The sequence below is a fragment of the Catharus ustulatus genome, chromosome 3 (genome assembly GCF_009819885.2).
Source record: "Catharus ustulatus isolate bCatUst1 chromosome 3, bCatUst1.pri.v2, whole genome shotgun sequence".
Taxonomy (NCBI): Eukaryota; Metazoa; Chordata; class Aves; order Passeriformes; family Turdidae; genus Catharus; species Catharus ustulatus.
The window spans coordinates 31,883,483-31,898,187 of record NC_046223.1 but is presented as its reverse complement, the minus strand read 5'-3'; the positions used below and the strand labels follow the sequence as shown (position 1 = coordinate 31,898,187).

The 14,705-nt window shown below is 34.1% G+C and overlaps 1 protein-coding gene across 1 annotated transcript in view; it reads left to right on the top strand.

Moving 5' to 3' along the window:
- DNAH8 (dynein axonemal heavy chain 8) overlaps window positions 1-14,705 on the top strand; it is a 113,307-nt gene that overhangs the window by 28,160 nt on the left and 70,442 nt on the right. The window contains 10 exon segments of the mRNA XM_033053827.1: window positions 203-295; window positions 1,808-1,994; window positions 3,563-3,756; window positions 5,376-5,502; window positions 7,499-7,734; window positions 9,776-9,880; window positions 10,851-10,964; window positions 11,538-11,600; window positions 12,516-12,616; window positions 13,508-13,645. Coding sequence (XP_032909718.1) covers window positions 203-295; window positions 1,808-1,994; window positions 3,563-3,756; window positions 5,376-5,502; window positions 7,499-7,734; window positions 9,776-9,880; window positions 10,851-10,964; window positions 11,538-11,600; window positions 12,516-12,616; window positions 13,508-13,645 — 1,358 coding nt within the window.

Sequence of the window (14,705 nt, the reverse complement as noted above, 5' to 3'; positions counted from 1 at the left end):
TCTAGAAGTGATGGCTGGGACCAAGCTAACCTTGGTCAGAATGGTGGAGCTCTAGCTATTTTCTTTATCCTTTAAACAAGAAACTTCTGTAAGTTTGAAAATAGTACATACTTTTATGTGAAAATTCCCCATGTGGATTTGGTCAGAAAATGTAACTCAAAATTATATTTCTCAGATAAATTGAGGAGGTTTTGTGATGAAGTGTTTATGATATGTGTCAAAATTGTTTTACAGCAAATCTGAGGACACCACTCCTTTTCTAATAGCAGAAGTATATCTTGATAGTGCCAATCTGGTAAGTTTTATGTCACATAGGTAAGGCAAGAGACACTGTTTTATAGTTATCTCTGCATTTGCCCAAGTGCAGGGTGTGGGCATGCTTCCACTGAACCAGCATCTGTTCCAAAGGAGAGCAGTTGCTCACATCTTTCCGTGCACTGGGAACAATGATGAAATGTGCTCACAGTCCCAGTGCTCTGACTTGTGTCTCAGTGGTGCTTGCAGAACCTTGCTTTTAACTTTGTGTGTTTTAGCAATTGCACTACGATCTGTGTTCTTTGTAGAATGGCTACAGTTCTCCTCACATGTAGTAGTTGCACTACTGGAATAAGTTCATCATCTTGCTTTATTGTTGTTATTATTATTATTATTATTATTGTTGTTGTTGTTGTTGTTATTATTATTATTAATAATAATAATAATAATAATAATAAAAATAAAATTTTAACTCTTGTGTAATCTAAATATTTTTGTTGGATTTCAATAATGAACATTATCTTTGCTCAGTTTGGCTTTAGTCACTTAAATGGGAAGTTAGATGACCAGAATGAGGAATACTGAACAAAAGTAGAAGATTCAAAACCAGAAGGAGTTGGGGTTTTCTATGTACAGGGAAAAAAAGGCAGCTCAATTGCAAAGAACTAAAGCATTAGTTTGTTTTCCTTTTGTACAGTAAGATAGCTATGTGTCAGCAATATGTATTTTTTATTTTATGAGGGAAGGTAACAAAATTTCTCAAGTATCTTATTAAGATTATTGGTTTTATATTAAAATTACAATGAAAAAATGGTTCTGCTCTACAGTGATATTCGTTCGACATTGAACTGGTGCTTTTATTGTCTGTTATACATTCACACTGTGTGTGTGTGTGTGTGTGTGTGTGTCTGCAAGTTCTGTTAAAGTGTAGAATGTTAACCTTGTTGATATTTGTAGAACCATAAAACACCAAACTCTACCCATTGCAAAGGAAGTACATCTCTCTTTCCAGTCCTCAAATGCTTGGCTAATCCAGGGCAGTAATCAAGTAATTCTGGGTAAAACACCACTTTGCTAATGCCAGTAATATTTTGCCTTGCTTTTTTGTATGCAGCTGGTCATACATATGGCCTGAGAAGGGTGAGAAGTAGTGGTTGCACTATAGCATGCAATTTCTAATGCTTTATTATTCTAGAGTGTAAAAAACAAGATTGTAATGTATTCCTACACATTATATAAAAATTATAAAAATTATGCTTAAAATGTTGTAGGAGTTTTTAAAACAGCTATTAAAAAAGTCAATTAATCTATCTACTTATATACTTGATTGCCATTTCACCTACAGTATGACTGCATAATTAGATGGTAGGTCATTACAGTATGTTTCATCTCTTTGGAAGCAATTCTGAGCCAGACAACCTGCTAAAGTTATATTTTCCAGCTTCTCTTCTGTGATAAACTTTGCAATTCACTATGAATGGAGTAAAACTGAGGTCTCAAAAATGACAATCAGTTCCATTTATTTCAACAATTTTTCAACTATTTTAAATAGGTAATTGTTCCCAGTTTAGATGATATACAGCAAGCCATCAATCGCATGATTAATTTAACACTGGAAGTAAATCGAGGAGTTGCTCAGTGGGGACAGAGGCGTTTGCAAAAATCTATTTTAAAAGCAGAACCAGGCACACAGCAAGCAGGCTCTGCAGGCTTTGGAAAAAAAGCCAAAAAAGGAGAAAGTAAGTATTTTGTTTATGTTTTGTTTTACTTTTTACTTTACTTTTTTGCTTTAATAGCTATGCCATATATAAATATTTGTGAATAAGCTCACTTTCTTTCAGAGAAGCCTACTGTGGATTGTTTTGCATTAATTTTGGGGGGTTATTTTGATTTAATTAGCTGTATTTTTCAGAAATAGCTTTTCAGGCTTACATAAGTATTACAACTCCTGAAAACAAACAAAAAACTGAACAATTGCTAGATTCTGAATATTTTGCTTAATTTAAGGCAAAGTAAGCTGTTGATCAATATTTTTACCTACTTATTGTGGATTGTAGGCATAATGATATAGCTGAAACCATAAACCATGGCTTTATAGTAAATCTCATTGAAATATTGCGATACAGCAAGAGCCAGATTTCAGGAAAGATTTTAATTGCTGGATGTATTCCTAGATTGCATTATAAAACACTTCAAATGTTTTTTCATGTGAATGAAAAATATTTGCCTGGAGACACACCTACATCCATTTTAGTCAAACACTTTATTTTTTAATATTATTTCCAAACATCTCTCCATACATTTTGCAAGACACCATAGAAGTCTAAATATGTTTTTAGCTTTGGGTTTTCTTAGTTGTTTGGCTGACCCAGTGATATGCAATGTCGTTATATCTTTGTTATTGTTCCTTTGAAAAATCTGCAACATCTTGGAAAGTCTTTCTTTCTGACGGTCCAGAGCTGTTACTTTATCCTTCTACTGACATGTCTTGTGTGATTCCAAGCTCTTTAAATGGGCTTCGAGCCAGTCCTCATCAGCCACTCAGAGACTTTTCTTCTGCTGTGTCAAAATACAGCATCAGCAAATGACCATTTTCAACACCTGTAACTAGACACCAGCAACACCTCAGGGCATATATTAATGTTAGGGCAATGAGGTTATGGAACACACTGGTAAGGATGGATGAATCTGAGACTGTTTCCAGTAAGCAGATCCCAGAAAAGGTCTTCAGAGAACTTGGAGCAGTCTTAAATTCCCCTCATGAAACAATACATGCAGAGGGAAGGGTGAATTTTTCTTCTTCATTCACTGAAATCTGCTTCAGAATGCTCAGGCATTCTTATGACAGAAGCAGCTCATCACATCTGAAAAATATCAGTTTCTATGTTGACCCTGATTGTCTTAGCAATTAATCAAAGAGTTCAAGAAGCTTACACTGCTTTAAGCAGCGTATAAATTTAAAAACTTTAATTATAAGAATGTCTTAAAATTATGAAATAATGTGAAATGTTTATGATGTTCTGCTTACAATTAAATTAAAATGGAGAAAATGAAATTTGTGAATTGAGAAGACTATTTTCTTTCCATTTGAAAACCTTCATTTTAGACTGAATTTACTCTAGCTGTATAGTGCCTAGCATGAGCTAGCAGCTGGCACTTTACATTAAGCAGTTTGACAGATTTTTGAAGAAGAATATTCAGTCTTAATGGAGAGCATCATTGTTCAGTTTGGTATGTGGAGATTTGGAAGACAATTTTAATTGGCCTGTCAACAGTTCACTGATTTATATATCATTTTATTTTGCAGAAGGATCTGATGATGCAATCATCAGAAAGCTAAAAAATTTCTATTCAGGTGTTGCAGAAAATGAAGTTATTACTAAAATAATTGTGCTTCTCTCTTCTGCTGCAACTTCCCTAAAAGAAGGAGTTAGTGAAGTTCTGCAAGTGTTTGATAAATATAAAGAGCTGTGGACAGAAGATAAAGACACCAAATGCCAGGTCAGTTTAACGATGATCACTTACAGGACTCTTCTTCATTAATCTTATGCCTTGAAATTGGAAAACACTGGGAAAAACCAAGGGGAAAAAAGATGTAGAAAACACATTTACAGCTGAAATTTTTATCTTTTTTGTAGGAATGGTACTGTATCTGCTAAGGAGAAGTAATACCATTTTGCTTCTGCATAAAGTAATTTTTGTGGTTTGGTTTGCTTTTTCCTCCTTCTGTGCCATGCTAGATACTGAAAACCTGGTAATTGCTTTATTTTGTCTGTGTAAATCTGGATTTTTTGCCACAAGAAACCAACCCAGTTTGATATGAGGCATGTCTCTGTGCAAACACAGGTAGCACAGGGAATTAACAAGAAGAGCTAGAGACATGCATCTGCCTTCAAGGCTACTGGTATCACAGGGGTATGGTGGGATGGCACCTGTGATGGAGTTGCTGGAATAGAGGGACACAGGCTCTTTAGGAAGGCTAGGCAGGGAAGACCAGGTCAGAATTAAAAGAAAGGCATGGACAGGTGACATAGTGGGGATCAGCTACGGGCTACCTGACCAGGAAGTCCGAGCAGATGAGACTTTCTGTAGACAGACAGGAGCAGCCTTACATTCACAAACCCTGATCCTTATGAGGACTTCAATCACTCTGGTTATCTGCTGGAGGAACAGCACAGCAGGGCATAAGCAATCCAGAAGCTTCCTGGACTGTGTTGATGATACTTCTTTGACCAAGTAATTGAAGAGCCAATGAAAAGAGGTGCCATACTCTAACTTGTTCTCACCAACAAGGAGATGGTGGGGAAGGTGAAGCTCAAGGGCAGTTTTGTGCTGCGGTGACCATGAAATGGTGGAATTCAGGATGAGTTTTTTTGGGTTAAAACCCCACCAATTCAGAAGCAGGGCTGAAAATTTACTGTTAGTCTAATTAAAATTTGAAGTCTAATCAAATTAATGTTACTAGCTTGATCTAGTTACTACTGAGGAATAGGACACTGCTATGGTGGAAGCTTCCATAATAAGGCAGTTATACTCACGTTTAATTTCTACATTCTTCCTTTTCCACTATGCTGACCCTTCCACTGCCTGTCTGTGTACTCTTGGACAGAAGAGTAGAAGTGGGATAAAACTTTCAGCATTTATTACTTGCCCATGCAGTGCACGCATAATCGATACAGGTCTTAAGTAACATTTCTGAAATGCAGCTTTTCATAATCACAAAATGTTTCTACCCTTGACCTCTACTCAGGGACCTACTTAGAAAATGTATTTTATTTTGATTGTTTCACACATAATTTGGTTTATGAGGTAGTCTTTCTATAAGTGTAGGCACGTATTTGATCTCTCATCACCTGTTTTCACCAAACATCTAGATCCTTGATATTTCTTGATTATCTGGTTTTCTGTTAAATTTGGTTGGAATTTCCCAACAAGGTTGATTATTAGTGACAGAGGAATTTATAAACATCCATTTTACTATGCTAGCAAAGCTACAGAAGGTTAAAAACAAGTATAATAATGGTATACATTTTCAGTAATTGCTGAATAACAGTTGCAACATGTTTTACCAAAATTATGGTAAAGGACACTTGTTGATTGACATTTTAAACTACACACAGGAATTTCTTGCTACTGCTCCCACCCTGTCTGAAATTAAAGAGGAAATAGTTCACTACGATACGTTTGAGCAAGAGATGAAAAATTTAAAACCCACTCTTCGTCTTGGTCCAATTGAATTGCAAACAGGTATGCCCTTTTTCTAATCTTAATATGTACAGTGAGATAATGAGTAAAATAGTCACAGAGTCAGAGAAGATGCATAGTTGAAAGGGACCCACAAGGATCATTGAGTCCAGCTCCTGGCCCTTCACAGCAAGAATCACACCATGTGCCTGAGGGCAGTGTCCAAACATTTCCTCGACTCTGTCAAGCTGGTGCTGTGGTCCTTGGAGAGCCTGTTCCAGTGCTCAACCACTCTCTGGATGAAGAACATTTTTGTAATATCCACCCCAAACCTCCTCTGACACAACTTCAGGCCATTCCCTCAGGTCCTGTCACTGTCACCACAGAGCAGAGATCAGTGCCTGCCCCTCCTCTTACTCTCACAAGAAAGGTGTTAATGCAATGAGATCTCCTCTCATTCTCCTCTTCTCCAGGCTGACCAGACCAAGTGACCATTTGATCATCCTTGGTATTCCTGGCTGGCACCAGGTCAGCTGATTATAATAGAGCATTAGAAGCATAAAGCACTTCCTTTGGTGCTGCTGAAAGACTAACTCTTAACAGCATTAATGTGTTTTTTACTTTCAGTATTTCTTCCAGGAGGAGACATGGCTACTTAGTCATGCCCATGTTTAGTATCTCTAGCTCTCAGAACATTATGTTCTGAATTAAATTGTTTGTTCTATGGCATTTGTGTCGCAACTGATTTTGCTAAGGATTCCAGTGGTGCTTACACCTTTCATCTCACAGGTGATTACAAGGCTAACACATCCTCTCTGGACCCACTGTCTGGTTGGTATCTAGCAACAAGAAAAAAATGTGTCCCATTGCAAATATCGGTGTGGCTTCATTTCTGATGAGCAACCCTCCTCTGACAGATTTGTTTGATTAGATTAAGAAATAATCTGTAAAATTTGTCTTTCTTGTACATCAGAGAAGCAGAAGCTACCTGCTTTGAAGACTGGAGTTCATTTCAGGATCTTTGTGGTGTGTTAAACCTATTTCCTTCAGTGAACATGCAAAAATATCAGACTGCTGACTGACCATCCTCATCCAGTTCCTTCATGCAGTTTCTTTTTAATGAGACCACTCTGGAAAACTCTATTATTGTATAACCAAGAGTTGTAAGAAAGAGTATATCCAAAAGAATGTGGATTTTGTTGATGGTCACAGTACTCCCTCACCTGTGACCACTGCATCAAAGGTTACAGAACAAAGATATTAAATATCTTTTATGATCTGGGAGAGCAGGTATTTTCTTGGACTCAATTTAGGTTTGGGAACTGATTTATCATGATTTACAGATTTTTAACTTCTGGCAGGGTGTGGTAATTTTCTTGAATTACTGCTGAGCTTCAGGAATCATCTATTTAATATAAAAGACACATTATTAAAGGAGAATCTCTATCTGCTGTAAAATTTGTTTTGTGAGCAGAAATGTTTTATGCTGTTATTATACTTTGCTTTCTTTTACCAGAGTACTAAATACTGCCCAATAAAATCCTTATTTATTCTGAGAATAAATATAAATTCTTGACTCTTCTGTCTCTTCAGTGTTGGTTTGGGTTTACATATTAACTGCATATAACATGATGTGTCACCTTACAGTTTTATCTGTGAACTATTCCAAGTCCCAGTTTTGAAATCCCAAGATACCATTTCCTCAGTGGGTATAAAGCATTGAAATATCACTGTTCTTTATACATTTGGTTAATGTATATCAAAGCTATTCTCTGAAAATCCACATTAATAAGTAGACATTTTGTTCTTTATTCATCTTCTCCACTAGGTAAGCTTACCAATATGTTTTACAGATACCATAATGTACAATAAAACAACAATAATATATTTCATTATCGTTGAAGTAGTATTGAAACTTTTGAAATGCTGTATTGGAATTGTTTGTCTACTTTTTTCTAATTGCTGTTGAAGAACCATATGTGATGGTGTGGGCTTCTTTAAGAAAAATAAATATGTATGAATCAAGTAATTTTTTTAATTTTTTTTTTTTTTAAACCAGGACCATTGATAAAAGCTTTAGAAATTGAAGCCAATTCCTGGAAGATGGTCCTCTGTCGTTATTTAAATGAGGAATATAAAACAAAATTGCTAGAGGTGGTGTCGTTCACAAGTGAATACATAAACAGATTGTCTCGACCTCTGACTGACTTAGATGATGTCAGATTAGCAATGGAAGCTTTATCTGTCATTCAGGAAAGGAGAGCAGACATAGATATGTCTATGGCACCTATTGAAGTAAGATGACTTCTCATTTGTTGTATTGGAAAATATTATTGTTATTATTAATAATAATCAGTATAATAAGTGTCACAGGATAAGATAAACTTTGAACTCTAACAAGTTCACTGCCTTGAAGGAACTAGGCTGAAGATGGGGAAAATATTAATTTTGGTTTTTTATACTATAAATTATGAATCAGGTAATTTGATAGATTCTGTATTAATACAATACAGAAAAAAATTCATTCTCAAATAATAATAATATAGAACCAATCTAGGAGTCAACATGCAGAAATAAGAAGATGAGAACACAAGACAAGGGAGCTCTATGTTTCCTTTTGCTTTTCGTTAACCTTAATCCTCTTACTTTTTCTGTATGTGTAAACAAACATCTTGATCATCTAGCCCCTTGAAATATAGCCAGAGAATATTCGTGGAACCACACATCATGGTATGCTGTCTAAAAGTGTCAACGTTCTTTGTATTTTTTCTATAAGAAAGCAGCTGAAAGAAAACAAGCTCATTACAAGTACTTGGTATTTTCTATCACTCTCTGAAACAGTCAACTTAATAGAAAAAATTAGCTTTATATTTTCATCCACCTTTTGAAGAGAAATTTTTCACTGTAAAGTGAGAATTTATTTTTTGAAGACTGATCTATGACACTTGAAAGGAGTTTCTGTAATTGTTGTCAGTTCTGCTAGTTTTATGGTAGGAATGTGAATTTTGTCTTAGCATTTTATGCAGTGGTTTGTAAGAAAACAATGAGTTCTGTTATTAAATGATGTAGTGGTAAACTATGGAAATACAGCTGCCTTCTTAAGTGTGTATCAAGAATGTTAAGAAGTCTTAACTGTACACCAAATAGAAGAATCTGAAAAATAATTTAAACGTTTAAAGTAATATTCACATCTACTAAATGTTCTTTGTCTTCAGGATATGATAATCATACTCATTGCTGTTAAATAAAGCAAGAGAGAGGAATTGAGTTCAGAACTGTCTACTTGCTAGGTTTTACATGTGTAGGGAATGATACAAACTTTGTAAATAAAAGGTATTAAAAATAAGAAGTATTAACATTTTTATTTATTACTATTATTATTGTGCTTCTTCCACTTTGTGATGAATATTTAAGATACTGATCTTTCCAAAACTACTTATATTTTGCATATCTTGTGAACATTTACTTCCTTTCTATGTTAATATAATGAGTTCTGTCCATGTCATTAGGGCTACTCATGTTAACAAGTCACCACTAGATCTTTTTCTCCAGGAGATGAATAACCCTAGACACCAGTGCAGGCTGGGTAAAAATCAACTTTGCAGTAAAAGAACTAAATTCTTCTTTGAAGCCTTTACAAACTGTGTTGCCAGCAGGTTGAGGGACATGATTCACTCTGCTCTGGAGTGTTGTGTCCAGTGCTGGGCTTCCCATTACAAGACAGACATGGACATACAGGAATGAGTCCAGAAAATGATGAATAAAATATAAAAATTGACTTAATTTTAAATAATGCACTGTGTATAGGAGGAGGATCATAAAGCAGAACATATGCAAACAAATTGCAGATGAGAACAAACAATGGGAAAGGTTCATTCCATTACAGATACATATGCATATATTTGACAGTTTGGCAAACTTAGCAAAAAAGGTTTTATAGATGATATGGCAAAATATTTATAGATGTGTAATTTAGTGTGCACAGTTATTCAGAGTTAGGGAGAATGTATCAAAATCTGCATTCAGTTGGAATGTAGGTAATTGCAATAAAATACCATAGAGATGATAAAATTATACATTTTCTGATATTAAATCTATGATATTTGTATATGTTTTCCTAGTATTTAATCCAAGACATCTTTGAAGACCTAGTTTTTGCTCTTGTTCCTCATCCTTATTTTTTAAAAAAACCCAACAAGCCTAAAATATAAGAACATATTTTCTTTGAAATATCTTTTACAAATTTGAGCTATGTTTCCTGAAATGAATTTGTAATATATTCCTAAGTTTTTGTGGGTTTTTTTTTTTTTTGTTGTTGTTGTTGTTTTTAATCTAGGAAGCTTACAGCCTTTTAAATGCATTTCACATGGAAGTTACAAGAGAGGAATCAGATGGTGTTGATTCAATGAGATATTCTTTTACTAAATTAAAAACCCAAGCTGTAAGTATATAAAATTATGTTATTTTCCATTTGTGGAAAACATGTGAGTTTCTTTAGGTTATAAATGAGAGTGTGAGACCAATTGTCCATCCTTTCTGACTTCTCACACATGGCATCACTTGTGCAGTAATGTCTATATCTTCTATTAGTATGTTCATTTTTAAATTTTATTTTTATAGATAACTTTGATATTTTAATATTATTGTAGCTTTTAGATGTATGTTTAAAACTTACAAGAAAATTCTCTTTCTGCTTTCCTTCATTTCCAGTTTTTGTGTCATTCTTGTGTGATCAGGGAGTTTATTATCCTAAAGTTAGATTTTTCTTAGAAGTGCATACTCTGCCAGTGCCCTTACTCCTAAGTGGTGGATGTACATTCACTTTTTTATTTAGGACAGCCTTATATCCCTCAAAAACTCCTTGTTTATTCAGTATTTCATATGATGGAGATGGTTAGATGGAAATATGTAGATATTTTGTTGAATTGATTAAGTAACATCTTGTTCCAGAGATTAATCGCTCAGGAAAGGACTCGAATATGTTTTACGTTTTTGTGCAGCCCTTGGTTATTTCTCTTTAACAAATTTCGATCAACAAAAAAGAAATTTGTTTAAGAGAAGTCATATGTGAGGAGGACGACTGCTAGCTTGGGGTTTGAGGTTTTTTGGAGAGAGTAAAGAAAGAGAATAGGATCTTGTTCACCCCCTTGTAATGAAACACATTCCTTTATAGGCTAATGTGAGATTTTGTTACAGTTTTTGATTGAGGTGGTTCAGTTTCCCCCCACCCTTTCCTCTCAAAAATTCAACATATAGCACCATAAAGTGAAAAAATTGTATTCAACTTCAAATAATGAATTTTTGTTCAAAGATTTGAGATGTTTTATTCATAATTTTTATTTATATCTAATGCAAATATCTGTTCCTGGGTCTTACAGAAATGGCTTTTATTTTAATCTTTTCCATGTCAGATTGCAGTTCAAGATGAGTTGGTTGAAGTTCAGCCCAAATTTAAGAGTGAATTGCTAGAAGCAGTTGCAGTGTTTCGGGAGGATGTATCAAACTTTGAAACAGCATATGAAACGGTAAATTAATTTAATAGTGGCAGGGAAGACTTGTACTCGGTGTTTCAATGTTTTTGCTTTGCAGGAGTTGGGTACCAGAATTTTATTCTGCCCAGCTACTGATGTTTGATGCCACCTGTTGCTAAGCAGTCATCACTGTAAGTCAAACTTTCCAGTATGAAGAAATAGCACACAACTCTATGAAGAAAGAAGAGAAGCATTACAACTTGTAATGAAATCGTAATTATAAATTACAGAATAATTTAGAAACCGTAGGACATGTTATGGCATCTTTGCATACACGTCACCATCATAAAGGACCATTGTCTGGGTTTTGCTATTTTCAGCAAAATAAGGAAGTATGAAAAGTTAGAGTCTAATCTTGTTAACTTTAATTCAGGTAAGGAATTCTGAATTCCATAAAAGTTGCCTCTTCTTAGATTTACCTTTATAAGTATTGAATTACCAAGCTACATAACTTAATTGGAGTTTGACTAACAAAAATATGAATTTTGTAATGATCTGTAAATATAGAATGGCCTACTGTCACTTTGAGAATTAATATTCCATTTTTGTTAATTGCTTATTTGAAAGGAAGGGCCTATGGTTCCAAACATTCCACCTCAGGAAGCCAGTAAGAGGATGCAGATCTTCCAGGTAAGAAAGCAAACTGTTGAATTTGCAACTAATTAATTAAATCCTCTCTTGCTTATCAAAACAAGTTTACCAAATTATAATTTGGATATTCTGTATAATATTATGTTATCTATAGTTTTTCTCATGCAATGTTTTCCTTTATGTGGAAGGATTGATTGATTGATCTGTAACCTTTCTTCACTCTTCCTATTTTGTGAGCAGAAATTATCAGTCTATAGTAATAATTGTAGTAATCTGCAGTAGAAAAGGAAAGAGTCAATTATGACACCTTGATAAGGGATGAAAAGAAGCCAGTTTACAAAGCAGTCATGAGCCAATCTTTTAATCTTTTAAAGATCATATTTTTCATTAGATAATTATTTTTCAACTTGTTATTTATTGGTTATGAACCTTAATTCATAGGTCCAGGAGAAGTCTTTTCTCTAGTTTTAATGCTTTTTTCCTGCAAGTTATAGTAATTTGAATAGTACTTTTGTCAGTCTAATGCATAAATTTTATAAAATAAATTCTGAGTTTGTGAAAGGCACTGAGTGATTAGCAGAAGGTGCTTAATCCTTCTAATGTATCTAATATGTACTGAAAATTGAATGATTCTGGTTAAATTTGCTGTGTTGATTATTTTGCCAAGAGAATGCTCTTTCCTAGTTGCGAAAATCATTCTTCTTTTTATTTTTCTGTGGTAGTCATATCCTTTGCACAGCAGTTATTCTTTGAAAATAATTGTGCTATTTGGCACTCTGGTGGTTTTCTTCAAACTATATGTTTGTTTAGATAAAAAATATTTTCAGATATTTTGCATATACTTCCAGTATACTTACTAAAAGTTTGAAACTGTTCAATGATTTATTTTTAGACAATTTTAAGTAAAAACTTATGAACTTGTATTTTTGTTTGGTCTGTATGAAACACAACCAGGCTAACTTTGATGACCTGTGGAGGAAGTTTATCACATACTCGTCTGGTGAACGGCTGTTTGGATTGCCTGTCACAGAGTATGACATTTTGCACAGAGTCAGGTAACTGTGGAAATGTGGCTGCCTTAAACATGTTAAGTATGTTAGAAAGTCTTAGGCCTACACCAAAGGTAGAAATATTACAATATACAAGTTTTCCATTGCCTTGAACAAAATAAATAAATAAATAAATAAATAAATAAAATTTGAAGAGTTCTAATGAATTTGTTAATTTTAAAAATATTATTTATTTATTATTGTAACAGAATGATACCAGACGATTTTACTGTGTATAAATACCGTATAAAGGATCAATATGCCCTGTTCTAACCATAAATAGAAGCAAAAATATGTATTTATATACTAGGATACGGTAAAAAGTGAAGAAGAAAATGCAGGGAAAGGTCATTTTATTGTGATACAAGAAGAATTTAACTACAGCTTTTATGGAAGTCTGAATTTTTTGAGCAGCTGTACAAATGATAATCAGATTCTAAAGTTTTTGCATTAGCCATTTCAATAGTTTGATCATGATTCACACCAGAGGAGGATCTCTCTGTTTCTGTCTGGTTTTAGGTCAGAATTTTAGTTCAGATTCAGAGAGCACTTCCAAGTAAATTGACAGTTTGTTCGCACCAGCCATGCTCTGCTTTGCACTGCAGACCCAGCTCAGAGCATGTAACTTAAGTTTCTTTTGGACTAATGAGGGTTTTGGAGAACTGGGCAAAAGCAAAATTTCTTCCAATATATTTACTGTAGATATTAGGTCCTTAGAACCATCTACTCTTTTTTGTGGATTCTTTTTGATGAAGTATTCTTTCCTACGTTAAGTAAAGTAGTCGAATTGTCTACCTCTATTTTTGTATTATTATTTCATATATCATGTATTTAAATATTGTGAGATATCCAGAGAGCTGATTGAAATTATTGACATAATTGCTTCTTTTTTCCCAGGAAGGAATTAAACTTGCTTCAGAAATTGTATGGATTATATGATACTGTAATAAGCACTATCAATGGTTACTATGACATACTTTGGACAGAGATAGATATTGAAAAAATCACTAATGAACTTACGGAGTATCAAAACAGGTATGTTTAACCTAGTAGTAGTTGCAGATGGTAAATGCATTAACATTTAGGTGAGTTCAGCAAAGCCATTGATATACTTATCAAAACCTTCATGAATAAGGCTTATTGTAAACAATAAGATTATTCAAGAAGAAATGAAATCACACCATACTTCTAGTTAAGCAGCCTTTTACCTGTAGCTTTGATAACTGAAGGGCATATGATTAGTTGAAGTGCTGATCTCACTAGCTAAACCAAAGTTAGGGGGACTGAAATTTTATTTGCAAAAGCTAAGTTCTTTGACTGGGATGATTATCCTATTGATTTTAAGTTTTGCATACAAGAATAACAGGCACAAACAGGTGTTAAACATCCAGTTTGACATCAAGCAGGGAGCTGACCAACACGGACATCCTGACAACCACCCAGCACTGACATAGCTCTAAGCCACATGCATGCTACTGTGTTGTTCCTGATTACTGGGAATATGAAATCGTATCAGTGGGAGGTAGAGAAATATGTGGTAAAGGAGGCAAAGCCAAGGATTTATGGCTTTACCTGATAAGGATATACTTTACCATTTGCAATAGGCATTCCTGTGGTAGATCACCTGCTCGGTTCTTGGAGTGTTGATTGTTTAAAAGTGTGTTAAAAGAGGTGGATATTTATTTAACTATTCTCAGACTTTCTTCGTCATTAGAAGTATATAATTTTCATTAGTGAAGGATTTCAGAACCACTAACCAAAAGTGGAAGAGGCAGTCATATTTATCCCATTTTCATGTCTGTCTCCGAATTTGTGTAAGTGCCATGTGCATTAAATGGAAATAAATATTATACTTGTACAAAGATTTCATATGTGAAATTTAACTAATTTAACTGTTTTTTTCTTTATTTTTTTCTTTTCCAATGAAGAGTTTCTGATAGAGAGGTAACTATGTTTTAATGAAAACAACAGTCATTTTTATTTTCTTTCAGGGAAAATATCTGTATTTGAGACTATTAAATATTATGATTTTAAGTAGGGCATTTGTATTAGTTTTTCTTAAACAGGTAGGCTAGCTGACATAGAAAGTGTTGAC